Source organism: Calonectris borealis, chromosome 17, assembly GCF_964195595.1.
Source record: "Calonectris borealis chromosome 17, bCalBor7.hap1.2, whole genome shotgun sequence".
NCBI classification, from domain to species: Eukaryota; Metazoa; Chordata; class Aves; order Procellariiformes; family Procellariidae; genus Calonectris; species Calonectris borealis.
In genome coordinates this window covers 6,735,350-6,755,597 of record NC_134328.1, presented here as the reverse complement: position 1 = coordinate 6,755,597, position 20,248 = coordinate 6,735,350, and the positions used below count along the sequence as shown (strand labels likewise).

Sequence of the window (20,248 nt, the reverse complement as noted above, 5' to 3'; positions counted from 1 at the left end):
GCTTGATGTTCATCTTCTAGGCTAGTAATGCCCACATTCATTAGGCCAATGAACTGCTATCAGCCTTCAACTGAAGGCACTGTAACTGTGATGCAGTATCATGGCCTGCTGCTCTAGCCTGTCTGTTCTTATGTCTGTTTTTCCAGAGATCTGCAGTATATGTTCTTAACAAGGCATAGTAGTACCAGTGGCCTGTGTTCTGGTTCTGAAATCTACTTGGGCTAATGTAGCTGAGGTTAGAAGATGGTGAACCTTCTAGTAATCTAATTTGATGGCAGTGTGGTCCAATTGGCCCTTTCATAGAAATGAAGCTATAAAGTGTCATGATAACTGTTTTCTTTGGAGGTGGAATATCTCCTTTAGTGGAAAACTAGTTGTGATAAAACACTTTAACAGCTCAGGAGAGAACAGAGATATGTGGAAGTTCTGTTACTTTCTTTGATGTGAAATGCCGTTTCAGAGAACTAGAAGTTCCTTATTATGTCTTATAAACAGATACATGTGTTTCATAACAAACCCGCTGATTATTATGGAAGACCTGCATGAAGTGTATTGCTGCCTACTTGCTTAGATTTCATTTTTTACTGTATTATGGACTTTTTCAGGCTCTCCTCACTGCAGTAACATCTCCATATATAGAAATCCATGAAGGAACAATTCTTCAGACTGTTAGAACCTGTTACAACATCTATCTGGCCAGTAAAAATCTCATTAATCAGACAACTGCCAAAGCTACCCTTACGCAGATGTTAAATGTCATTTTTACACGGATGGAAAATCAAGCTGTATGTAACTGTTACTTTTGTTCATCTCAAATGTTTAGGCTTGACAAATGAACAGAAAACTTTTTTATTATTATTTTTAATGGGTCTGTCATTGTAATTGGATATCTATTGATTTGTAATTTAAAAAAAACTGTCAAATTCTGCAGTGAAGCATCCTGACTGATGAAAAATAAAATATGAAGCTTATTGCTGATAACAAGGTTTCACACTGTAGTTTCTGTATAAATAGGCTTTGTATAAATAAATGATGGGATGCTTTTAAAATAAGCTTGAAGCGCATCTTTTTAATTTGACTGGCCAAGTGATTATGTTTTCAGTTTCTTTCTTGTTAACATGTGAATTCACAAAGGAACGTCAGTTATCGTAGACATCTGTTTTCCCTTTTCATGTTTTGTGCCTTAGATTAACTTTCTTCTATTGGTTTTTCAAGATACAAGAATCCAGAGAAGTAGAAAAAACAAATCAGCAAAAATCCCAGTCTCCTGCAATTCAAGTGGTGACCAGGTCTCCGAAGATTGGTCAGTTAAAGCACAGCTATCAGGAAGGCAAACCCACTGCTCCTGTAAATGTGGAATTAACGAACGGTGAGCCTGAGAGGCCAGAAAATGGAGACATGAAGTTGGAGCAGGATCTGGCTCTTTCAGCATCAGGTGAACAAGAATAGGTTGTGTCTGTTGCTTTCAGTTGCAACATTTCTATTGGAAAATGCTCTTTTAGGCTGTTTTGGGGAGAAGTGACTGGGGTTACTGGCTCAAATCATGCTTGGATTTTCTCAGTAGTTATTCAGAGTATACAGGCCATCCTTAGCTCATGTCTACAACAATTATAACTGTTGAAGTAAGGCTCGTTTTCCCTAGAATTCTAGTAAAACTATATATAATTTATGTATATAGAATTACAATGGAATTTGACTTGATTAGGTTGATAAAGGGGAAGGAAAGGAAGAGAATAATCATGGTACGTGAGAAGTGACAGAATTCCTTTGAGGTAACTGAAATTCTGTAGTAAAAATAATGTATATTATGAAGACCTTATCATAAGCTTATATTGTATCTAAATTAGGAACGTAGGATATTGCGTAACTAAAAGTTTGTAACAGTTGATAAATACAAATGACAAAATCAGTGCATTAAAAATATCAGTGCTTTGATTTAAACAATGGAAATAACATCAATGAGTATTTTTGTGTGACTTCTTAGAAATGACTTAAAGGAGAACTACTAAAGAAAATCTATGATTTTTAATCTTTCTGCCTCTGTCATGTTTCTCCTTTTAATCTTTTTCCTAAACCAACGTACTGAATTCAAAACTATCTCTGTGTGCGTCATTAGAGGAAACAACTGATGGAGGAAAGGAAATGGTTAAAGGCATCTTGGAAGATGTGGTCAAGTCAGCTATGAAAGGTAGCAAAATCTTCTGAAGTAAAATAGATGTATGTGTATTTCCAAACTTTTATTCCTGTGATTATAAAAGCATGGAAGTTATTTTTTTGTTGCCAAGTATCTTGTCAAGAACACCTACTAAGGCAGTAAGAACAGGTTTTTGTCTCACAGTATTCTTCTTTTGCTGGTAGCTGAGAAACTTTCTAGTTAACCAGTGCTGCTTCTTGGTTGTAGAGCTTCACAAAGTCATGGGATAAAAAAGCTCAATGGGTGATTTCCCTTTTTCCTCTTTAGTGGCTGAAGAAAAGCAGGAAACGGAACCAGTTAAGGCTCTACCTGCGTTAGAGACTGCAGATATTGCTCTTTCTGGCTCTAGTAATGAAAATGTACAAACAAATGGGATTCCAGATGATGGGCAATCTGTTTCCTCCACTGATAATCTGGTAAATAACTTCACTGGATGCTAATGTATGTTTAGGAAAGGAGAAATGTTTTTATCATACCAACTAATACAATGGGATTTTGGGGAGGGAAGGGACAGAAGCTTTAACGTATGCGTCCTGCTCAGGTTTGAAAAGGAAGCAACAACTGCAATTTAAGTAGATAATGAAAACAACTGTTCTAAAATTGGTTATGTTAGTTGTATTTTAATACAGAGTGGGGGCGGAGGGGAAGAGTCAGTCAACAGGTGTGAAAAGATCCAGATCACTTGTAGTCCTGTTTAGGTTTAATTTAAACTTTGACAAATGTACCGTTTTTTTCAATCTGTAGCTAATTCTCAGAGGAGCTGTGGAATCTTCCTAATTGCTCTGTTGCTTTGTCTCACTGAGTTGTGTTTCTTGCTCTCCAGGAAACAGATGTACCTGGACATCAAGCTGCTGCTAAATTTTCCCATGTTCTACAAAAGGATGCCTTCCTTGTGTTCAGGTCGTTGTGCAAGCTCTCCATGAAACCACTTGGTGATGGACCACCAGATCCCAAGTAATGAGACTATATTTATTACACTGTCATCTTCAGGTAGCTTTTGGAGACAGTTAAGTAGCTGCTGTATAGTAAAGCAGGTATTCAAAATTCACGTCAGGCCCTTGTTTCAGTTAGCTTGATGAGTCTAGGATTGAAACTTTCTTCAAATGATTAAAAATTGAATACTTGAAGGTGTTTTTATTTGTGTAATGGGCTTATTAATCTTATCAGTTGAAATGGCCTTGACTATAGTATTTGTGAAGCTTTTGATGGGGGGGGTAGGGGAATGCTTCTTAGTAGCACTGAGTTGCATCTATTATCCTAGTCTAAGATGTTAATACTCCTGGAAAATCTCCAAATTAAGATGGTAGATGTTGTCCGAAATCACTTGCAGGCTGATTTCCCCCCCTGTTGCCCCCTGCATTGAAATGAATTAAAGTAGCAGTCATTTCTTCTTGACATGGAAGAAATGCTATAGTGCTCATGTTGAATACAAGTATGTATTCAGAAATACATAGTATTCAGAAATACAATAAAAATATATTTAATGTTGAATTTTTTCTAGATCCCATGAATTGCGTTCTAAGATAGTGTCTCTCCAGCTTCTTCTCTCAGTACTGCAGAATGCTGGTCCGGTTTTCAGGACACACGAAATGTTCATCAATGCAATCAAGCAATATCTTTGTGTAGCATTATCTAAAAATGGAGTCTCTTCTGTTCCTGATGTATTTGAGCTCTCTCTTGCCATCTTTCTCACGCTGCTTTCAAATTTTAAGACCCATTTAAAAATGCAGATTGAGGTGAGAGACTTTTTATCTATCTTTTGTGTGATGCTCTAGTTTTCAAATAAAAATACTGCAATGATAAAAAGACAACTGGAACTTAGAAGTTAATGTCTTAGTTTTGTTTGCATACTAAACTAGTATATTACTACTGTATTCAAATTCTAATATGCATGAGATGATATCCTGCAAGAGAAATTGCTGAATAGAAATTAATTTGTACATTTGACATGGTTCTAATAAGTTCCAGATCATCAAGTCCTTTACCTCATTTGTTTTGCAGGTGTTCTTCAAAGAGATCTTCCTGAATATTCTAGAGACTTCTTCAAGCTCCTTTGAACACAAATGGATGGTGATTCAGACTTTAACTAGAATTTGTGCAGGTATTTCCATTGTTGTGAAAATCAGTCACTTCCTCTGGCAGATGATGAAAATTATTTTGAAGACAAATGCCACATAGAATGTTTAAGTGTGAAAAATTGAGTCTGATCCCATAATGCTTGGGTTAAACATCTGGATTCATTCCCATTGCCTGCTCCAACTGGCTGATTGCTTTTAAAAACGCTATTACACTGAATCCTAATATTTGCACTTTCTTTTTATTTTCAAGATGCCCAGTGTGTAGTGGATATTTATGTTAACTATGACTGTGATTTAAACGCTGCTAATATATTTGAACGCCTTGTAAATGATTTGTCCAAAATCGCACAGGGACGAAGTGGGCATGAGTTGGGAATGACGCCTTTACAGGTAAGAAAAACAGCTTTGAAGATAATGTACTATTTTTTTCCTAAATGGTGCTCTATTTTTTCATAAATAGTGCTGTCTCTGCACTGTTATTGATACTTCCAGTGGTTTGTGTTGTCTGTAACCTACTGATGTTACATACTTTTTATTAGTTAGCTAATTTGCAATTGGATACTGAAGCAGTACGATTAATTTACATGGTGATTTTGCTGCATATTTGCATTGTGACACTAGGCTTGTTCTGGGCTCTTTTGTTGGGCTGCCATGGGAGGGAGAATCAAATGAGCCTTCCTCTGTCTTACTCAAATGACTTTCCTTCTGGGGCTTATGAACCAGCAGTACCTTCATCTTGTGTTTTGCTTTGCACAAACTTTTTATGCCGTATCTCCACCACAAGTATTTTATTTCCAAAATTATACTTTCCCAGTCCTTAGAGGAAGGGTGGAGTATAGACTGCTTTCAGCAAGCACAGATATTTCTGACATTGGCCTTGCCTATAGCACTGTTTTTCTAGCCCAGCCTAATGGCTTTCAGGGCTGAAGTGAACTTTATGCCAGTGTTGGTCTCAGAACTGAGTGTACCTCACACCTTCGATTAGAATTGTATCAATGCTTGCTTGATTTTTTTTTTTTTCCGCTGTGGTCCTTTGACCAGAAAATGGAAGTACAAACCAGGAGACCTTTGTTTCAGATTTTGAATAGAACTGTTTACTGTACAACTAAGGTAGTGAGACACTTGTCCTGCTTGTGGAGAGATCTGACACTATCGAGGCTTACTGAATGGTCATAGTCATTTGTACAACAAAGGGGCTGCATTTAGGATTTGGTGTATATTGCCCCTTGGTTGTACTCATCAGTTGTCAATAGACCATTTGCTTAAAGCAGCTGGAATGTGTTCTGGTGTCAGTCTGGTTATGGTTGCTTTTGGCCAGGATATATCCAACCTAAATAGTCAAGGGGCAGAAACTTTGTATAACCGTAAATTTCCCCCTAACTGACAAACTTTCTAAGTTTTGAATGGTGTGATGTAATGCCTTCTAAAAACTTGTGGATATACGTATATCGGTCTGGGGGTTTGGTGTTTTTGTTTTTGGTTTTGTTTTTTTTTTTAGGAGCTAAGCCTGAGGAAAAAAGGACTTGAATGTTTGGTTTCTATTTTAAAATGTATGGTAGAGTGGAGCAAAGACCTTTATGTGAACCCCAATCATCAGGCTAGCTTGGGTAAGATTGTTTCCTTACGGAGAGATAATTTGTTCAATAAGTTTGTGCTTGTGTTTATTCAGTGTTTAGAAGCTATTCAGAAGTGTGGATGCTAGGTTTTTACATGATGACTTGTTTATACAAATGAAGTATTTTACAAACAATTGTTAATGCTGTTGCAGTAACTGACTGTCCAAATGTCTGGTTCAAATAACCAGGTTTTGTTTAAGACCTTTAGCCAGGCCATTGTCTACACTATAAAAGCTGGCTTATGTAGAACAAGATATGTGACAAATCTTGCAGTTACAAAGTTGAAGTGCAAGAATTTCTCCATAACTACTGCTGCTCTTCTGCCTTTTGTTGGATTATTTTAGAATTGCATCAATACAGCATCTTCATGTAGTGTAGACTGCCAAAAAATATATGTGGTAAAATAAGAATATTGACTCATAAATTTCTACTAAAAAGTTTTATAACTAAAAGCTTTTGACTGAATAGGATAACTTAAGTCTTGCCCTGTTTATAAATAGGTTCATATAAACCATCTGAACAGGAAATGGCTGAAGGTAAATGCCTTGAGAGTGGAGGGAGACGGAGTAGTGTCAGTTCTTTGGACTCCACTGTGTCGTCAGGAGTTGGAAGTGTTGGTACCCAGACTGCTGTCCCAGATGATCCTGAGCAATTTGAAGTCATCAAGCAACAAAAGGAAATAATTGAACATGGGATAGAACTGTAAGTCCAGCATGATGGGAACATAAAAGTTCACTAGTAAAAAGCTTATGTGTACAACCATATTGTTTCTTATGGTCTTACACAGTCAAACCTGTAGGGACACTTAGAAATTGATCTTAATGCTGAAGACTCTTGCCTGCTGTTGTCAAAAGCTAATGCTGGAGGCTATTGTACTTAAAAGGAATTCAGTAAAATAGAGGGTGAAGTGGAGGGTGATTTCACAGCTTTCCTTTGTGCTGGTTCAACTGCACAAGGGAGGAAAGTGTGGGTATTCCTAAAGAGAAGTTGGTTTAAGCAGGTGGGCTTGTTTTCTTACAGCTCGTACACCATTTGTTGTCTTTTATTGAAATAGAGTTTGGAGAATTAAATCATTGTCCAAGTATGTTTTACTTCTTTTTCATTAATTTGAACATCTTTATTTCTGTAAATGCTATAAAAAGGTCTTGAACAGCAACATTTTTAACATTTTATGGAAATTCTCTAATTTTTAATATTTCAAAAGGGTCAGGTTTTAAGTGAGTTTTCCAGCAATAACTGTTAAGCTTATCAGCAACTGAATGTACATTATGAGATGTAGCCTATGGTGTGATATAGTTATTACACTTGTTGCACATTCTTTGACTTTTTTCTAACTATAAAAAAAGACATAGAGCTACAGCACAGAATCTCTGCTTTAGAAGGACTCTGTAGAACGAAAATTTTATAGGCTGTGGTACTTTTCAATTGTATGTCTCAATTTCCCCATGTTTTTGTCTGAATAGGTTTAATAAAAAACCAAAGAGAGGAATACAGTATCTACAGGAGCAGGGAATGCTTGGAACTACAGCAGAGGACATTGCACAATTTTTGCACCAAGAAGAACGCCTCTGTTCTGTAAGACTACAGGCACCATAAGATAATTAATACTCTTGCCCCTACCGTCTTGTCCCCTGTCTTCTGATGTCTGTATGCACTCTTTCTTTAGTTCATATTTCATTAACAGATAACTGAAAGTGTAATGGTTCTAATGAAGGTACTTAATACCAATGCTACTTTCTATTTACTTGCTGTCCCGGGCTTTTTAGTAAAGTAGCTGTGTTTACAATAAAGGGCTGAAGGGATTCCCCATAAATGGGAACATGCATTTTATCTATATCCGCATTAGCGGTATCTTGCCAGCAAAGGAATATCATATACTGCAGTGGCAAAGCATTCTCTACTGCATGTGAAATTGGGCACAGTTCAGCTTTCCTTGGCTCTACAGTAATGCAGATCTTGCCTTGAGAAGTGAGGGAAGCAAGAATATGCAGACTAAAGGCATTTCTAATGACACTGGTTTCTTGTCATCCCTCTAACGGTTGCTCTGCCTGCTCAGTGAAGCTATCAGTCTTACAAAACTGACAGCTGTGCAATTCTTGTACTATCAACTTTCTTGCAAAGCTGGCAGTTGGATTACACAGTAATAACTGTCCCTTCTGTTTTTAGACGCAAGTAGGGGAATTTCTTGGGGAAAGCAACAAGTTTAACAAGGAAGTGATGTATGCCTACGTAGACCAGCTTGATTTCTGTGGAAAAGACTTTGTTTCTGCTCTACGTATATTTCTGGAAGGTTTTCGTCTGCCAGGTGAAGCCCAGAAGATCGATAGATTAATGGAGAAGTTTGCTGCTAGATATATTGAATGCAACCAACGGTAATTCAAAACCTTTGTATTGGATAAGTGCCTGAAGAAGGCTGTATTGTTTGTGGTCCTTAGGGGCAAGGTGCAAATCACACTCATACCAGGTCAGGAACTTCTACAGGCTTGTGTGAGGAGCAGATCTTGTTGCTAATATTGGTGCTGAACCTCTTCAGCAGCTAGGCAAAATGGAAACTTCGGATAGGAAGTATACTGATGCTGGCATTTCATTAAATCCCAAATACTTGTTAGAAGAAATTATTGGAAGAGAGAAGCCCTACGTATGTTAAATTGTCTCTGTATTAGCTGTTCTGTTTTTAAACAAATGTAGGTCAGTCAAGTGTAAACAACAGTAATAAGCCGTAGCAATTGCTAAAATTAAAAATACATGGCATAAACAGCTAATAAGATGTTACACATGTTTTTGCTTGCCTGTTAGATGTTGAACAAAATGTATATATGTTAGTTGACATCAAGTAGGCAGTGTTGCTAATGTTGCTACTGTTTCTAATGCAATAAAGTAGCATTGAAGTTTAGCTACATGTTCAGGCTTAATTGGTTTCCATTCCTTAGTCCAGTTGGTGCATCACTGAATTGGTTTTGATAATTCTTTATGAAATGCTGGGAGTGAAAAATAAGCTGTTCTGTAGCTTTTGTAGGATACCCAAAGAAGGATAATGTATAATCTTTTGGGAATGTACTTGAAAATTCCAGTCATGGCTAGTTTTCAACATTGTGAAGAAGACGCTTTTATATTTTTTCCCTTTTTATTTGCATTTTAAAACAGTTGGTGCTTCATGCGTTTCTAAAGACTACTTTTAGGCTCTGTTAGCTCTTTGGTTGAATGCATAGCACTTCTGGGTATTTTTCTTGCATGTAGAAATAGAGCTAATGGATTGAGGAATTAGGGCTCTAAAAACCTGTTTTGTTTTTTTTCCTCCCTTAGGCAAACACTATTTGCTAGTGCTGACACTGCCTATGTTTTGGCATACTCTATTATAATGCTGACTACAGACTTGCACAGTCCACAGGTAGAAATCAAAAAAAAAACCTGTAGAACTTTAAATTTCCCTGGAACTTCCATTCAAAATCTGATATCCAACTTCCATTCTTTTTTACAGGTAAAAAATAAAATGACAAAGGAGCAATATATTAAAATGAATCGAGGAATCAATGACAGTAAAGACCTGCCAGTAGAGTATTTATCCACAATCTATGAAGAAATAGAAGGAAAGAAAATTGCAATGAAAGAGACAAAAGAATACGCAATTACAACCAAGTCTAGTAAACCAAGTAAGAAGGAACTAGCAACTAGAAAGACCGCAGTGCTCTTGAACTATTGCAGTAACTTTCAGGATGGCATAGTGGAGTTCAGATCCCTTTTTGAAAACATCTTTGTGTGTTACATAAATTACATTTAGAATGGCTAATATATATATTTGGAATGAAACTGGCTCAGTTATTACTTAATATTCTACTTCTGTGATGGAAACATAGCTGTGTAAGCGCATCTGGCACTATTGCAGAGAGGCACTAGAAACTAGATTTGGGGGGTTTTTTAAATAGAAGTGTGAGGGGAAAATGGTAGAATAACTGAAGGTGGCACTTACTTTGCAAGTTAACTTAGTGTTTTTATGTGCTAGACAACAGGTGAACTTTTGGGTTGGGTTGTTTTTTTTTGTCTCCCTCTCAGTAGTATGTCATACTTCATAGGCTGGTAAATGCCACAGTCCTTGTGATAATGTTTGAAAAAGAGAAAGATCAGAGAGTTTGTCATGATCTATAGTCACCTATCCTCAGCTAGAACAAATGAGGACTTCTGTGTGTAGTATACACTAGAAGCCAGTATCCTCAGCTGTACCCTGCTTTTACTCAGAATAGTTGGTATTAATTTAATTCAAATTAGTGAATTCTAAATCTTCAGCATAGTGCTTTTTCAGTGTTTTCTGTGCTGTTTGCCGGTTTCCTAGATGAAAATAGGAACAAAATTTATTTGCTTGAAAATTGAAGTTGCAACCCTTAGTATAAGGATGAAGAAACACTAAGTTACTAATTTATTTATGAAGTTGGTGAGGGCTAGTTTTGTTCTGAGGATGTCAGCCTAAGAAGATGAAGGATTTTTCATGCATTGTTACAGGCAGAGTGACTTAATAGAGTATGCCTCTCTGACTTCCAATGATTAGGTCATAACATGTGGCATATAATAAAGGGCTGAATTAGTTATTTTGTATAGAATAAAGTCTTAAGTTGGGGTGTGGGTTTTAGTGCTTGAGTTCCTTGCTTGCAACCTATGACAGCCTCCTGAATTCTAACATTCTGTAAGATTTTTGTCTTTAGATTTAATTCGCAATACCTTTATTTAACATTTTGTGATGCTCAACACGAAGACATGGAATATGCTGTTATAAAAAAGAAACCAATGCCGCTGTGTGGTGTTCCCCTTAGGTGTAGCTAATGAGAAGCAGCGGAGGTTGTTGTACAACTTGGAGATGGAACAAATGGCTAAAACAGCTAAAGCCCTCATGGAGGCCGTAAGCCACGCAAAGGCTCCTTTTACTAGCGCCACTCATCTGGATCATGTCAGACCTATGTTCAAAGTGAGTGTGAAGTTCTCCTTGTCTCTTCATTGCTAAGAATTTTAAGCATGGAAAAAAATGGAAAATTACTCTGAAGAGTTAGGTAATGCAACAGGTAGACTCTTTGGATATATTTGGTTTCAGTTACCTGGTGTTTTGGGCTAAAATTGTAATAGATTTCTGAAGTTAGTTTCTTCCTTTCTTTAGCTTGTGTGGACTCCATTGCTGGCAGCTTACAGTGTTGGCTTGCAGAACTGTGATGACACAGAAGTTGCATCCCTTTGTTTGGAAGGAATACGATGTGCGATTAGAATAGCCTGTATCTTTGGAATGCAGGTTTGTATAAGACTTAGCATGGGGCTTACTAAGGGCAGTGTAGGCTCTGGGAGGGAGATGAAAAATTACAAACAACTTATACATAGAAAATGAAGCATCTCATCTACTTTCTTGAAATGGTAAAATAAAATATTACCATATCGGTTTAGTTCGTTTTAAGATCTTGATATTGTCAAGCTCTTCAACTCTGCTTTCCTTTTATTGCTGAGTCTTCTGTCAAGAGCATTTGCTAACTTGCCTCCTACTCTTGTTCGGCTGGAAAGTGCTCTAATAGTGCCAACTATACATAGAAGGAAAATTGTGTAGGCATGCTGGATAAGTAGCTTTCTCTAGCTCTTCAGGGACTTGATTACGATGCTTGTTTCTCTGTCTTGTAGCTTGAACGAGATGCTTATGTACAGGCCCTTGCTCGTTTTTCCTTGCTGACTGCCAGTTCCAGTATTACAGAAATGAAACAGAAGAACATAGATACCATTAAGACGCTTATTACAGTTGCTCACACAGATGGCAACTATCTTGGGAACTCTTGGCATGAGGTAAAAACTTGATTAGTTTAAATAGTGCAACTGCATTGTCCTCTGAAAAATTGCAGGGTTTTTTTTTCTACTACTTGCAGTCTTTAGTAACTGCATTAGCTCCCAGCATGTGTCAGAACTCCTTTAAAGTGTGGATGCAAGTGCATTATTTTGTTAGTGGTTTATATATATATGTGTGTGTCTGTGTGTGTATGTGTGTTGTAATTTTTGTAGATGCCTTTGATATAGAGTTAAAAACCATATTAAAATCTCATTTGACTTCAGCGAATTCTGCAGAGAAACCATTGCATTCTTGTTCACGTAAACAAAAATACTCTAGCTCACAGGTCCAGACTTGTCTGTGCAGTGTTTGGCAACATTTATACCACGATCACATGGAAACTTAGGGCTAAAATAACTTGGTGGGGGATAGGCTATCGGGATCATATGTATTTCCTTAAAGTATATTTTCCAGGACCTCTTTAATAAGATCTAAATCTGTGCTGCTGCTAACAGGGGCATTCCTGCTGCATTATGTTCTCTGGCAATAGTCTTTGGCTACATGATAATACAAGCCAAAAGGTTCTCTAGCTGTCGAATTGCTTGGACCTGGCTTACAGCATACCATCACAAATGCTTGTGCCAGTCCAAGGGATGTTGCAGTGGGGGAGTAAGAAAGAAGAGAGAGCCGATTTTGTGCTGATGGCAAGGCACAATTTTGGCATTTTCACTGTCTACATTGGAACATCGTTACTCAAAGTGGTAGCTGCAATAATTCAGTCTTTTCATCTCTCTGAACCAATGAACTCTCTAGAAGATCAACTCCAAGTTTTTTATAGTTTTGAAGGTTGATGCTGTAAGAAGTAATAAAAAGGTTTCCTCTAGTAGTTAGAGATCCAAGTTAGATTTTTGGGTACTGTTTATTTTTCTCATATTGGAATGATTTGTGGCAGCTGGTGATCTTGAATGAATCACTCAACTTTATTTCCAGTTGTATTGGTAATGTTTCAGTTACATCAAAACCATTATCATTGTCAAAGTTGTTTTAAAGGCTAGAGAACCTGGGAAGGTTGTAAATATTAAATATAAATATATGTTAGGAATAAAAATATAATGGTGTCCAGAAACACAATGTTTAAATATATTTTGGTTTTAGATCTTGAAATGTATTAGCCAGCTGGAACTAGCACAACTAATAGGAACTGGAGTGAAAACTCGGTATTTATCTGGCTCTGGGCGTGAAAAGGAAGGAAGCATTAAAGGCTATGCATATGGAGGGGAAGAGTTTATGGGCCTGGGATTAGGTAAGATTAATAATCTTGGACTTCACAAGATGCACATATAAGTGAAGTATGATGGCTAAGTAAGCTCAATGTTATAAGATATTAAAATACATTTACTTGCTTCCAGGGGAAGCTATATTGGATTAATGAAACTTAAAAAAATGGAACCGTATATTTCAAGATGTATTAGTAATTACCAAATATGTTTTAACTTTTTAATTGGGTTAAGCTATTTAACAAAACTCTTCCAGATTTATTTGCTGGAACATGTTGTTGTCAAAACTGTTTTACCATATTAGTAAGTCATGGGTTTGTTACCAGTATTATCAGTTCTTTCTTTTTATGCTTTGTTTTTAATAGCAAAAACATAAGCCATTTATCTTTAGGAACTAACAGATGTTTCAATGATCGATAATTGGTTTTCCAAAGGAATTTCTTATCTCTGCATGTTGGGCTTGCTGTTCCAGGTCCTATTGTTCCTGCATTATATGCAAGAAACAAACCTTAGATTTTAAACTGTAAATTAGAGGGACAAGGCAAGTTGCCTTAATCTTTGGAAAACTATCAAGAAAACCTTTTAATTTGAAAATACTCTGGAGTTGATGCTATACGCGACAATGATGCTGAATGTAACAGAACTGTGCCTGGCGTTAACTACTTGTATCTGACAGAGTTAATATTTTAAAATAATGTTCTATCATTTCCAGTTTTTATTAACAGCATTACATCATCTTAACTTAATAAACATGATGGTCAAAACAATGCCCTAAGGGAAAAAAAACATACTACTTGCTGGATGTTTCATTTTGTAATAATCTGGCATAGATCTGACAAAAGCACCATCTGCTCCATGTAAATTACGAGCTAATTGGAAGTAGTAGTCACTTGTCTTTGTCTACTTGTATAAAGTTGGGGTTAATATAAAGTCATGATTTCATGATGCTAAATACTGGTTTTTAATGGTTTTTGTTGCAGGTAACCTCGTTGGAAGTGGAGCTGATAAACGGCATATGGCAAGCATTCAAGAGTCCGTGGGAGAGACCAGTTCACAGAGTGTAGTGGTAGCAGTAGACAGGTACTGAGAATATAATCTCTTTCTGGGGAAAATGTGAGTTGAAGTTACTGACCATCCTCACTTTATTTGCAGACTCTGACAGGGACTTTTGTTCTTGAAGCCTGTTTCTCTTGTGAGAAAGATGCTGATACTTAGATACTTTCTCTGGATCCTCTATAAGTATACCTCTTTAGGCATGTAATATTCACAAAAGAAAGACTGTCATTAAATAGCAGTATAATTAATGTAGTGTATTGTGAGAAGGGGCACTGTGTGTATACATGTCTTTTTATGCCTTTTCTTTTGGAGTAAGCCAGTGAAGACCAGAATTAGGTTGGTATTACAGTATTTAGCTATTTTTGTTTTACAAATCCGTCTGATAATTGTCTCTAACTTTCGTGTGTGTGTTCTGTGTATTTGGGTTTCTTTTTTTTCTTTCTTTTTTCTTTGTTTTAGCCTGAACAGGACAGGTATCCAAAATGAATAAATGCTTTTATTCTATTAAATCATGCAATTTTCTTTGGTCTTGTGAACTTTGGTATTTCAGCATTTATTTAGTTGCCATTCTTCAGCTTTTTATTCATTAGTCACTGCATTCTTGTCCCAATCATTATCTTTCTCATTTGTCCTTCTGAAGTGTTGTCTAAAGAGATGCTTCATAAACCATGTGCTGGAAGGGGACTTATTTATAATTATTGAAACTATTGGGAAAGTCTGTAGAATCGTTCCGACTTGTGGTATTTATTGTAACATAAATGTGTCCATTACCATATCAAAGTCTAAAAGATTTGGGAACATCCTCCACTTATCAGTGTTCTGTATGAACCACAATCAGTGGTCTGAAGTCCTCTCAAGACTGAACAACTGAAGGGGAAGAAGGGACAATGGTGCATCCATAGTCTTTCTGCTATCTGTTTTAACGGCCACAACTTTAAGTATTCTTGCACCATGTAAAGATCAAGCAGGCGGCTGGCATCCAGCAACAAAGTCTTGCAACAAAGCTTTCTTAATGTCTCTTTAGTCTCCCTATGAAATTTAACATACTGTCACCTAAACGAGTGTTCCAGCACTACTTGCCCTGGATAAAAATGTGAGCCTGTGCCAGTTTCCTGCAGTGGGAAGGAGCATAGTAGACTGTAACTTGCGGCAGGGAAGAGAATGCTTAGAGTAGAAGAAGGACATGAACTGCTGCCAAGGAGTAAGAATAAAACAGTTGCAGAGTTCATGGCGTGGAGGTCTGTAAAGTACCTCCAGATGTGCTGACATTTGCCTACAGCACTAAGATGTGATTGACTCTTGTGGATGCACGACTAAAACTGCAACTCATTTATTTGTTCCATAGGATATTTACAGGATCAACTAGGCTGGATGGAAATGCAATAGGTATGTATGCTGACCATTTGGTGGGTTATAGGAACTCTTGCAATGTAACATCCTGAACTTACAGTAGTGTTTTAATGTTCAGTTGACTTTGTCCGATGGCTGTGTGCTGTTTCCATGGATGAGCTGGCTTCCCCACACCATCCACGCATGTTCAGCCTGCAGAAGATAGTGGAGATATCGTATTACAACATGAATCGTATTAGGCTGCAGTGGTCAAGGATTTGGCATGTGATTGGAGATCACTTCAATAAGGTATTTTTTAAAATCAAGTTACAGAACATACATGAATAGCAGGACTTCTTTAATCAGCTTTTTCCTTTTATGTTCCTAGCGGTGTAGGTTGTGATATTTAAAAAAAGAAAACAAAAAACCCCCCAAAAAACCCAACAACAACAACAAAAAAAAAACAAAAACAAAACAAAAAAACCACTAAGATTCATTAAAGGTGCCTAAAGGAAACATCTATTTAAAAATCTGAAGTATAGAAATAGAAATGGAAATGTTTATGGGAATGACCTTTAATCACTTCATTATATGATTTTTGTATTTGTAATTTTTCTTTATGCCATTGTCTTATCTTTCTGATCAAATGCCAAGTTAGTTTTCCTCTAAAATATATACAGATGATCCTGGAACAATCAAGTTATTTTCCTTAGGAAACTGGACCATGTTTGGGTGGGGTTTTTTTAACCCAAGATTTTTTTTTTAGTGCCTAGCTGGCTATTATAGTTCTGCACTTGTTGCATACAAAATCCATGGATCTGTTTAGTTGGATCAAATGACTGAGAAAGCCCTCTCCGAAAGTAACCCCCCATCTTCTAATTATCTGAAAACTAGTGATTTTTAGTGGATTGACGTGAAACTTGAATGATGAATTTGTTACTCATATATGGTAGCTGCTAAGTTTTTGAAATCATGCTTTTTTCCTAGGTTGGATGTAATCCTAATGAAGATGTTGCCATCTTTGCAGTAGACTCATTAAGGCAGCTGTCAATGAAATTTCTTGAGAAGGGAGAGTTAGCCAACTTCCGCTTCCAGAAAGATTTCCTAAGGCCTTTTGAGCATATTATGAAGAAAAACAGGTGTGATGCACTGCAATTTCTGTTAGCTTGCTTTAGTCCTACTTAAAGATGTTACTTGGTGTGGGTTAGATTGTCGTGTAAATGGAAGTGGCACAGTTACTTTGTGCCAATGTAAAATTGTGCCACTTATGAAAGTCTTACTTTCCATTTTTTTTAAGATCTCCAACTATTCGGGACATGGTAATACGCTGTATTGCTCAGATGGTGAACTCTCAAGCTGGTAATATTCGTTCAGGCTGGAAGAATATCTTTGCAGTCTTTCATCAAGCAGCGTCAGACCATGATGGGAATATTGTGGAGCTGGCCTTTCAAACTACAGCACACATAGTTAGTAAGTAATGCTTGACAGATGCAAGTACCCAAATAAGCTTAGCTGCTATGATTCTGGTTTAAAAGGCCCATCTGAATAAGACTTTTGTATTTCCAGGTAAATAAACACAAGATCTTGCAGCCAGACTGCTTAAACTCTGCAGCTAGGTCTTGCCCGTTAAGTCTTCTGATTGCTATGGACAGGAAAAACTAGATACAGATCTCCTGCTATAGAACTTTGGAATAGATTCAATAAGTTTCTATGTTGCCCCATCTGTCACAATAAGTTGTTTTAGATTAAGGAACACATTTCACAAACTTCATGCTGATTCAGTATCGTATGGTGGGGATCATAAAGCTTGTGATGTTGATATGTGACTGCTTCTAGAGTTTAGTTCATACAGCCTACCTGCTCTAAAAGTATGTTTGAACAAAATACTACTGCCACTTTCAAAGGAAGACAACCAATTCAAATGTTCTTGAAATGGACCTTCAGTATTGATTGTACCTTTCTTAAATGTCCTGAAATTGCTCTCTTCCCATTAAACAGCATGGGGAAAAAGAGCTATGGACAGTATTAATAAATGCAAATAGTAACAAAACTTCTGCTAACTTGAATTGCATAGGTCTTGGGAGTTGTAGTTTGTTCAAAAGCTTGTATGTGTTGGATTGGTTTTGTATTTAGTCTGTCCCTTAAGTCTGAAATCTAACGGCTTTTTCCTCTCTTGCTACAGAATATGAATAATTACAGGTGTACATAATTTAGGTAAATTCAGGTAACTTCAGTCACAGCAGGGAAGCTAACATCAAGCTTTACTCCTATTATTTCTCAAAATATTTTAAGAGCTTTGGGTTGCATATGCTGTGGGAGGAAACTGAACCGTATAAGAAGCCATGAAATAATCTCAGATTATAAAATTGGTAATTATTCAACCTGAGAAAATGTGATGCTGACAAATTTGGGTGGTGGGGTGAGATGGGGAAGAATGCAAGGAAAGACAGAGAACCCTATTTAATCTAGAAAATCTGTCCCTTTCATGTTTGTCCATTTGGTAGTGGTTGACATCTGTAGATCAATGCCAGTTTATCTATAAATTTCAATATCAGTAAATTTTAAAAAGTGTATTTGTTTGTTCTTCACAGCAAATATTTTTCAACAGCACTTTCCAGCAGCAATTGACTCATTTCAGGATGCAGTAAAATGTCTTTCTGAGTTTGCCTGTAATGTTGCATTTCCGGACACCAGCATGGAAGCTATTAGACTTATTCGGTATTGTGCAAAATACGTTTCTGAAAGGCCACAGGTATTTTCTTTAAATTTTTACCCTTGTGTATTCTTACACTATCTTCTACTGTTAAACTGAGACTAATCTTGTAACTAAGAAAGAGCTTTCAGACTCAAACTTCAGTCTCCCAGCAACAAGTGTTTGTATTAAAAGCTTATGCAGAATTAGGAGTCATTTTGGTATTATGTAAGCAGTAAACTAGGACTAATTAAAAAAAATTAAGTCTCATCAGTCCAAATTGGAAATAACTGAATGAAATAGTCCTTTTTTTTTTTTAAATAGTGTTAGGATGACCTGGAAAACAATACTTCTTGTTCTATCACCCTAATTATATCTAGTTAAATTGGTTACAAACATGCATATTTTTCTACACCAGTCTATTGTGTGAATACTTAATATAATAACCACTTTGCTGAAAAGAGCCTGGAGTTAGATTGCAGTTGCATGTTACCATTGCAGGATGTGCATGCTGTATCCAATATGCCAGAAAAGTGTAGAATTTATTTATGCCGAACTTAGATTTCCTTATTACCTGTATTTATATAATTGTTGCCTGTCACTGTTAAACTTGCTTCCTAAAGTCCAAACTTCTGCAACTTGTAAAGCCTTTAGCAGGACTTAAGTAAAATGGATTTAAGTTTTTATTTTCCATTTTTTTCCCCAGTGTTTTCACAAATAGATATGTCTCAGATTTATACTTATATTTTACAGGATTTGAGTGTTATGGTAGAAACTAAGATAACTTTTCAAGTCTGTCTGTGCCACTAGAAGTATCTAAATCTGTCAGAATTGAAGATTTTTTTGAGATTTTTTTTTTTTAATCTTTCTGCCCATCTCCAAGGTATTAAGAGAATACACGAGTGATGACATGAATGTTGCTCCTGGGGACAGAGTATGGGTCAGAGGATGGTTTCCCATTTTATTTGAACTTTCTTGTATCATCAATCGTTGCAAATTAGATGTTCGAACAAGGTAATAATGCTTTGCTTTTCTTTTTTTTATTCAGTTAGTGAAGAGATCACAGGTACGCATTTTAACATCTTTTCCTTTATTTGTTTGGGTTTGTTTATAGAGGCTTAACAGTGATGTTTGAAATAATGAAGAGTTATGGCCATACCTTTGAAAAGCACTGGTGGCAAGATCTGTTCAGAATTGTGTTTCGGATTTTTGATAATATGAAACTCCCTGAACAACAAACAGAGGTAAAAACAAAAACAGAGAAACCCAAGAAGCAAGCAAACATTAGAGTTGTTTTTTAAGAACTCAAACAATCAAGGCAGCAGTTTATATTGTTTGTCTTGTCAGTGTATTCTCACCCCATACTGCCTCAAAGGTAATGATACATTGTTGTATTCTGCTGTATTCTATGGTATATATGAAACTTGTCATAGTATCCAGTGACCTATCTGTCTGTCTGAATATTTTCAAGGAGAATATTCACACTTTGTGAAAATGTATAGTTTCTGAACAGTAATTCATGTGGCCAACTAAATGCTTCTGACAAGACATCTACAGTAGTGAGGCTTTTTAGTTTTATCTAGATTCTACTCCTCTCCTCAGAGCTATGTCCTTTGTTGAATAGCCATGCATAAGCCAAGCGATATCATCATAGAAGAACCCACATAAAAACAAAGACTTTTCATTTTTTCTCATAGAAGTCTGAATGGATGACCACTACATGCAACCATGCACTTTATGCAATCTGTGATGTATTTACGCAATTTTTTGAAGCTTTAAATGAGATCCTTCTTCCTGACATACTTGCACAGTTACACTGGTGTGTAAAACAAGGTAGCTTATTTACTTGTATCTTTTGATTAATGTATTTTTTAAATGCTCATTACTTAACAAGGAGAAAGTTAACTAAATTTTGGAAGAACAAAAACTACCATTAGGACAATGTTATGTAATAGATGGATGCAGTATCTTAAATATTTGAGCATCATTCTATTTAACCAGTTAGGCAGCTCTTCTGTTAACGTGTTTATAATGTGTTTATGGTGCTATTGTGACAGAGCAAAAGCTTTTAAAGAGGAGTTGTGTTAATCTTCTGCCAACAACCTTTCTCCATTTGGCTAAATGGATAAAATACCTCATTTATTTACAGAGAGAGGGAGAGATATACATGAATGCATCCTGATTTTTTTTCTTTTTTTCTCCCTTTTCCTCAACCGTCTAA

At 36.5% G+C, this 20,248-nt stretch overlaps 1 protein-coding gene across 6 annotated transcripts in view; it reads left to right on the top strand.

Moving 5' to 3' along the window:
- The window catches only part of ARFGEF2 (ARF guanine nucleotide exchange factor 2), a 40,296-nt gene that overhangs the window by 10,366 nt on the left and 9,682 nt on the right, over positions 1-20,248 (top strand). For 3 of the 6 annotated variants that reach the window (XM_075166386.1, XM_075166384.1, XM_075166387.1), the window contains exons 5-31: positions 606-785; positions 1,216-1,435; positions 2,117-2,188; positions 2,462-2,610; positions 3,018-3,148; positions 3,696-3,930; positions 4,196-4,295; positions 4,523-4,662; positions 5,771-5,879; positions 6,389-6,590; positions 7,352-7,463; positions 8,055-8,260; positions 9,192-9,276; positions 9,367-9,538; positions 10,691-10,842; positions 11,029-11,157; positions 11,535-11,693; positions 12,829-12,976; positions 13,931-14,030; positions 15,352-15,392; positions 15,475-15,644; positions 16,323-16,474; positions 16,633-16,805; positions 17,927-18,087; positions 18,911-19,041; positions 19,142-19,271; positions 19,725-19,860. In XM_075166386.1, coding sequence (XP_075022487.1) covers positions 606-785; positions 1,216-1,435; positions 2,117-2,188; positions 2,462-2,610; positions 3,018-3,148; positions 3,696-3,930; positions 4,196-4,295; positions 4,523-4,662; positions 5,771-5,879; positions 6,389-6,590; positions 7,352-7,463; positions 8,055-8,260; positions 9,192-9,276; positions 9,367-9,538; positions 10,691-10,842; positions 11,029-11,157; positions 11,535-11,693; positions 12,829-12,976; positions 13,931-14,030; positions 15,352-15,392; positions 15,475-15,644; positions 16,323-16,474; positions 16,633-16,805; positions 17,927-18,087; positions 18,911-19,041; positions 19,142-19,271; positions 19,725-19,860 — 3,895 coding nt within the window. Of the gene's footprint in view, positions 1-605; positions 786-1,215; positions 1,436-2,116; positions 2,189-2,461; positions 2,611-3,017; positions 3,149-3,695; positions 3,931-4,195; positions 4,296-4,522; positions 4,663-5,770; positions 5,880-6,388; positions 6,591-7,351; positions 7,464-8,054; positions 8,261-9,191; positions 9,277-9,366; positions 9,539-10,690; positions 10,843-11,028; positions 11,158-11,534; positions 11,694-12,828; positions 12,977-13,930; positions 14,031-15,351; positions 15,393-15,474; positions 15,645-16,322; positions 16,475-16,632; positions 16,806-17,926; positions 18,088-18,910; positions 19,042-19,141; positions 19,272-19,724; positions 19,861-20,248 lie in introns of those variants that run through there. The other 3 variants (XR_012676245.1, XM_075166385.1, XM_075166388.1) reach the window with 3 other exon arrangements.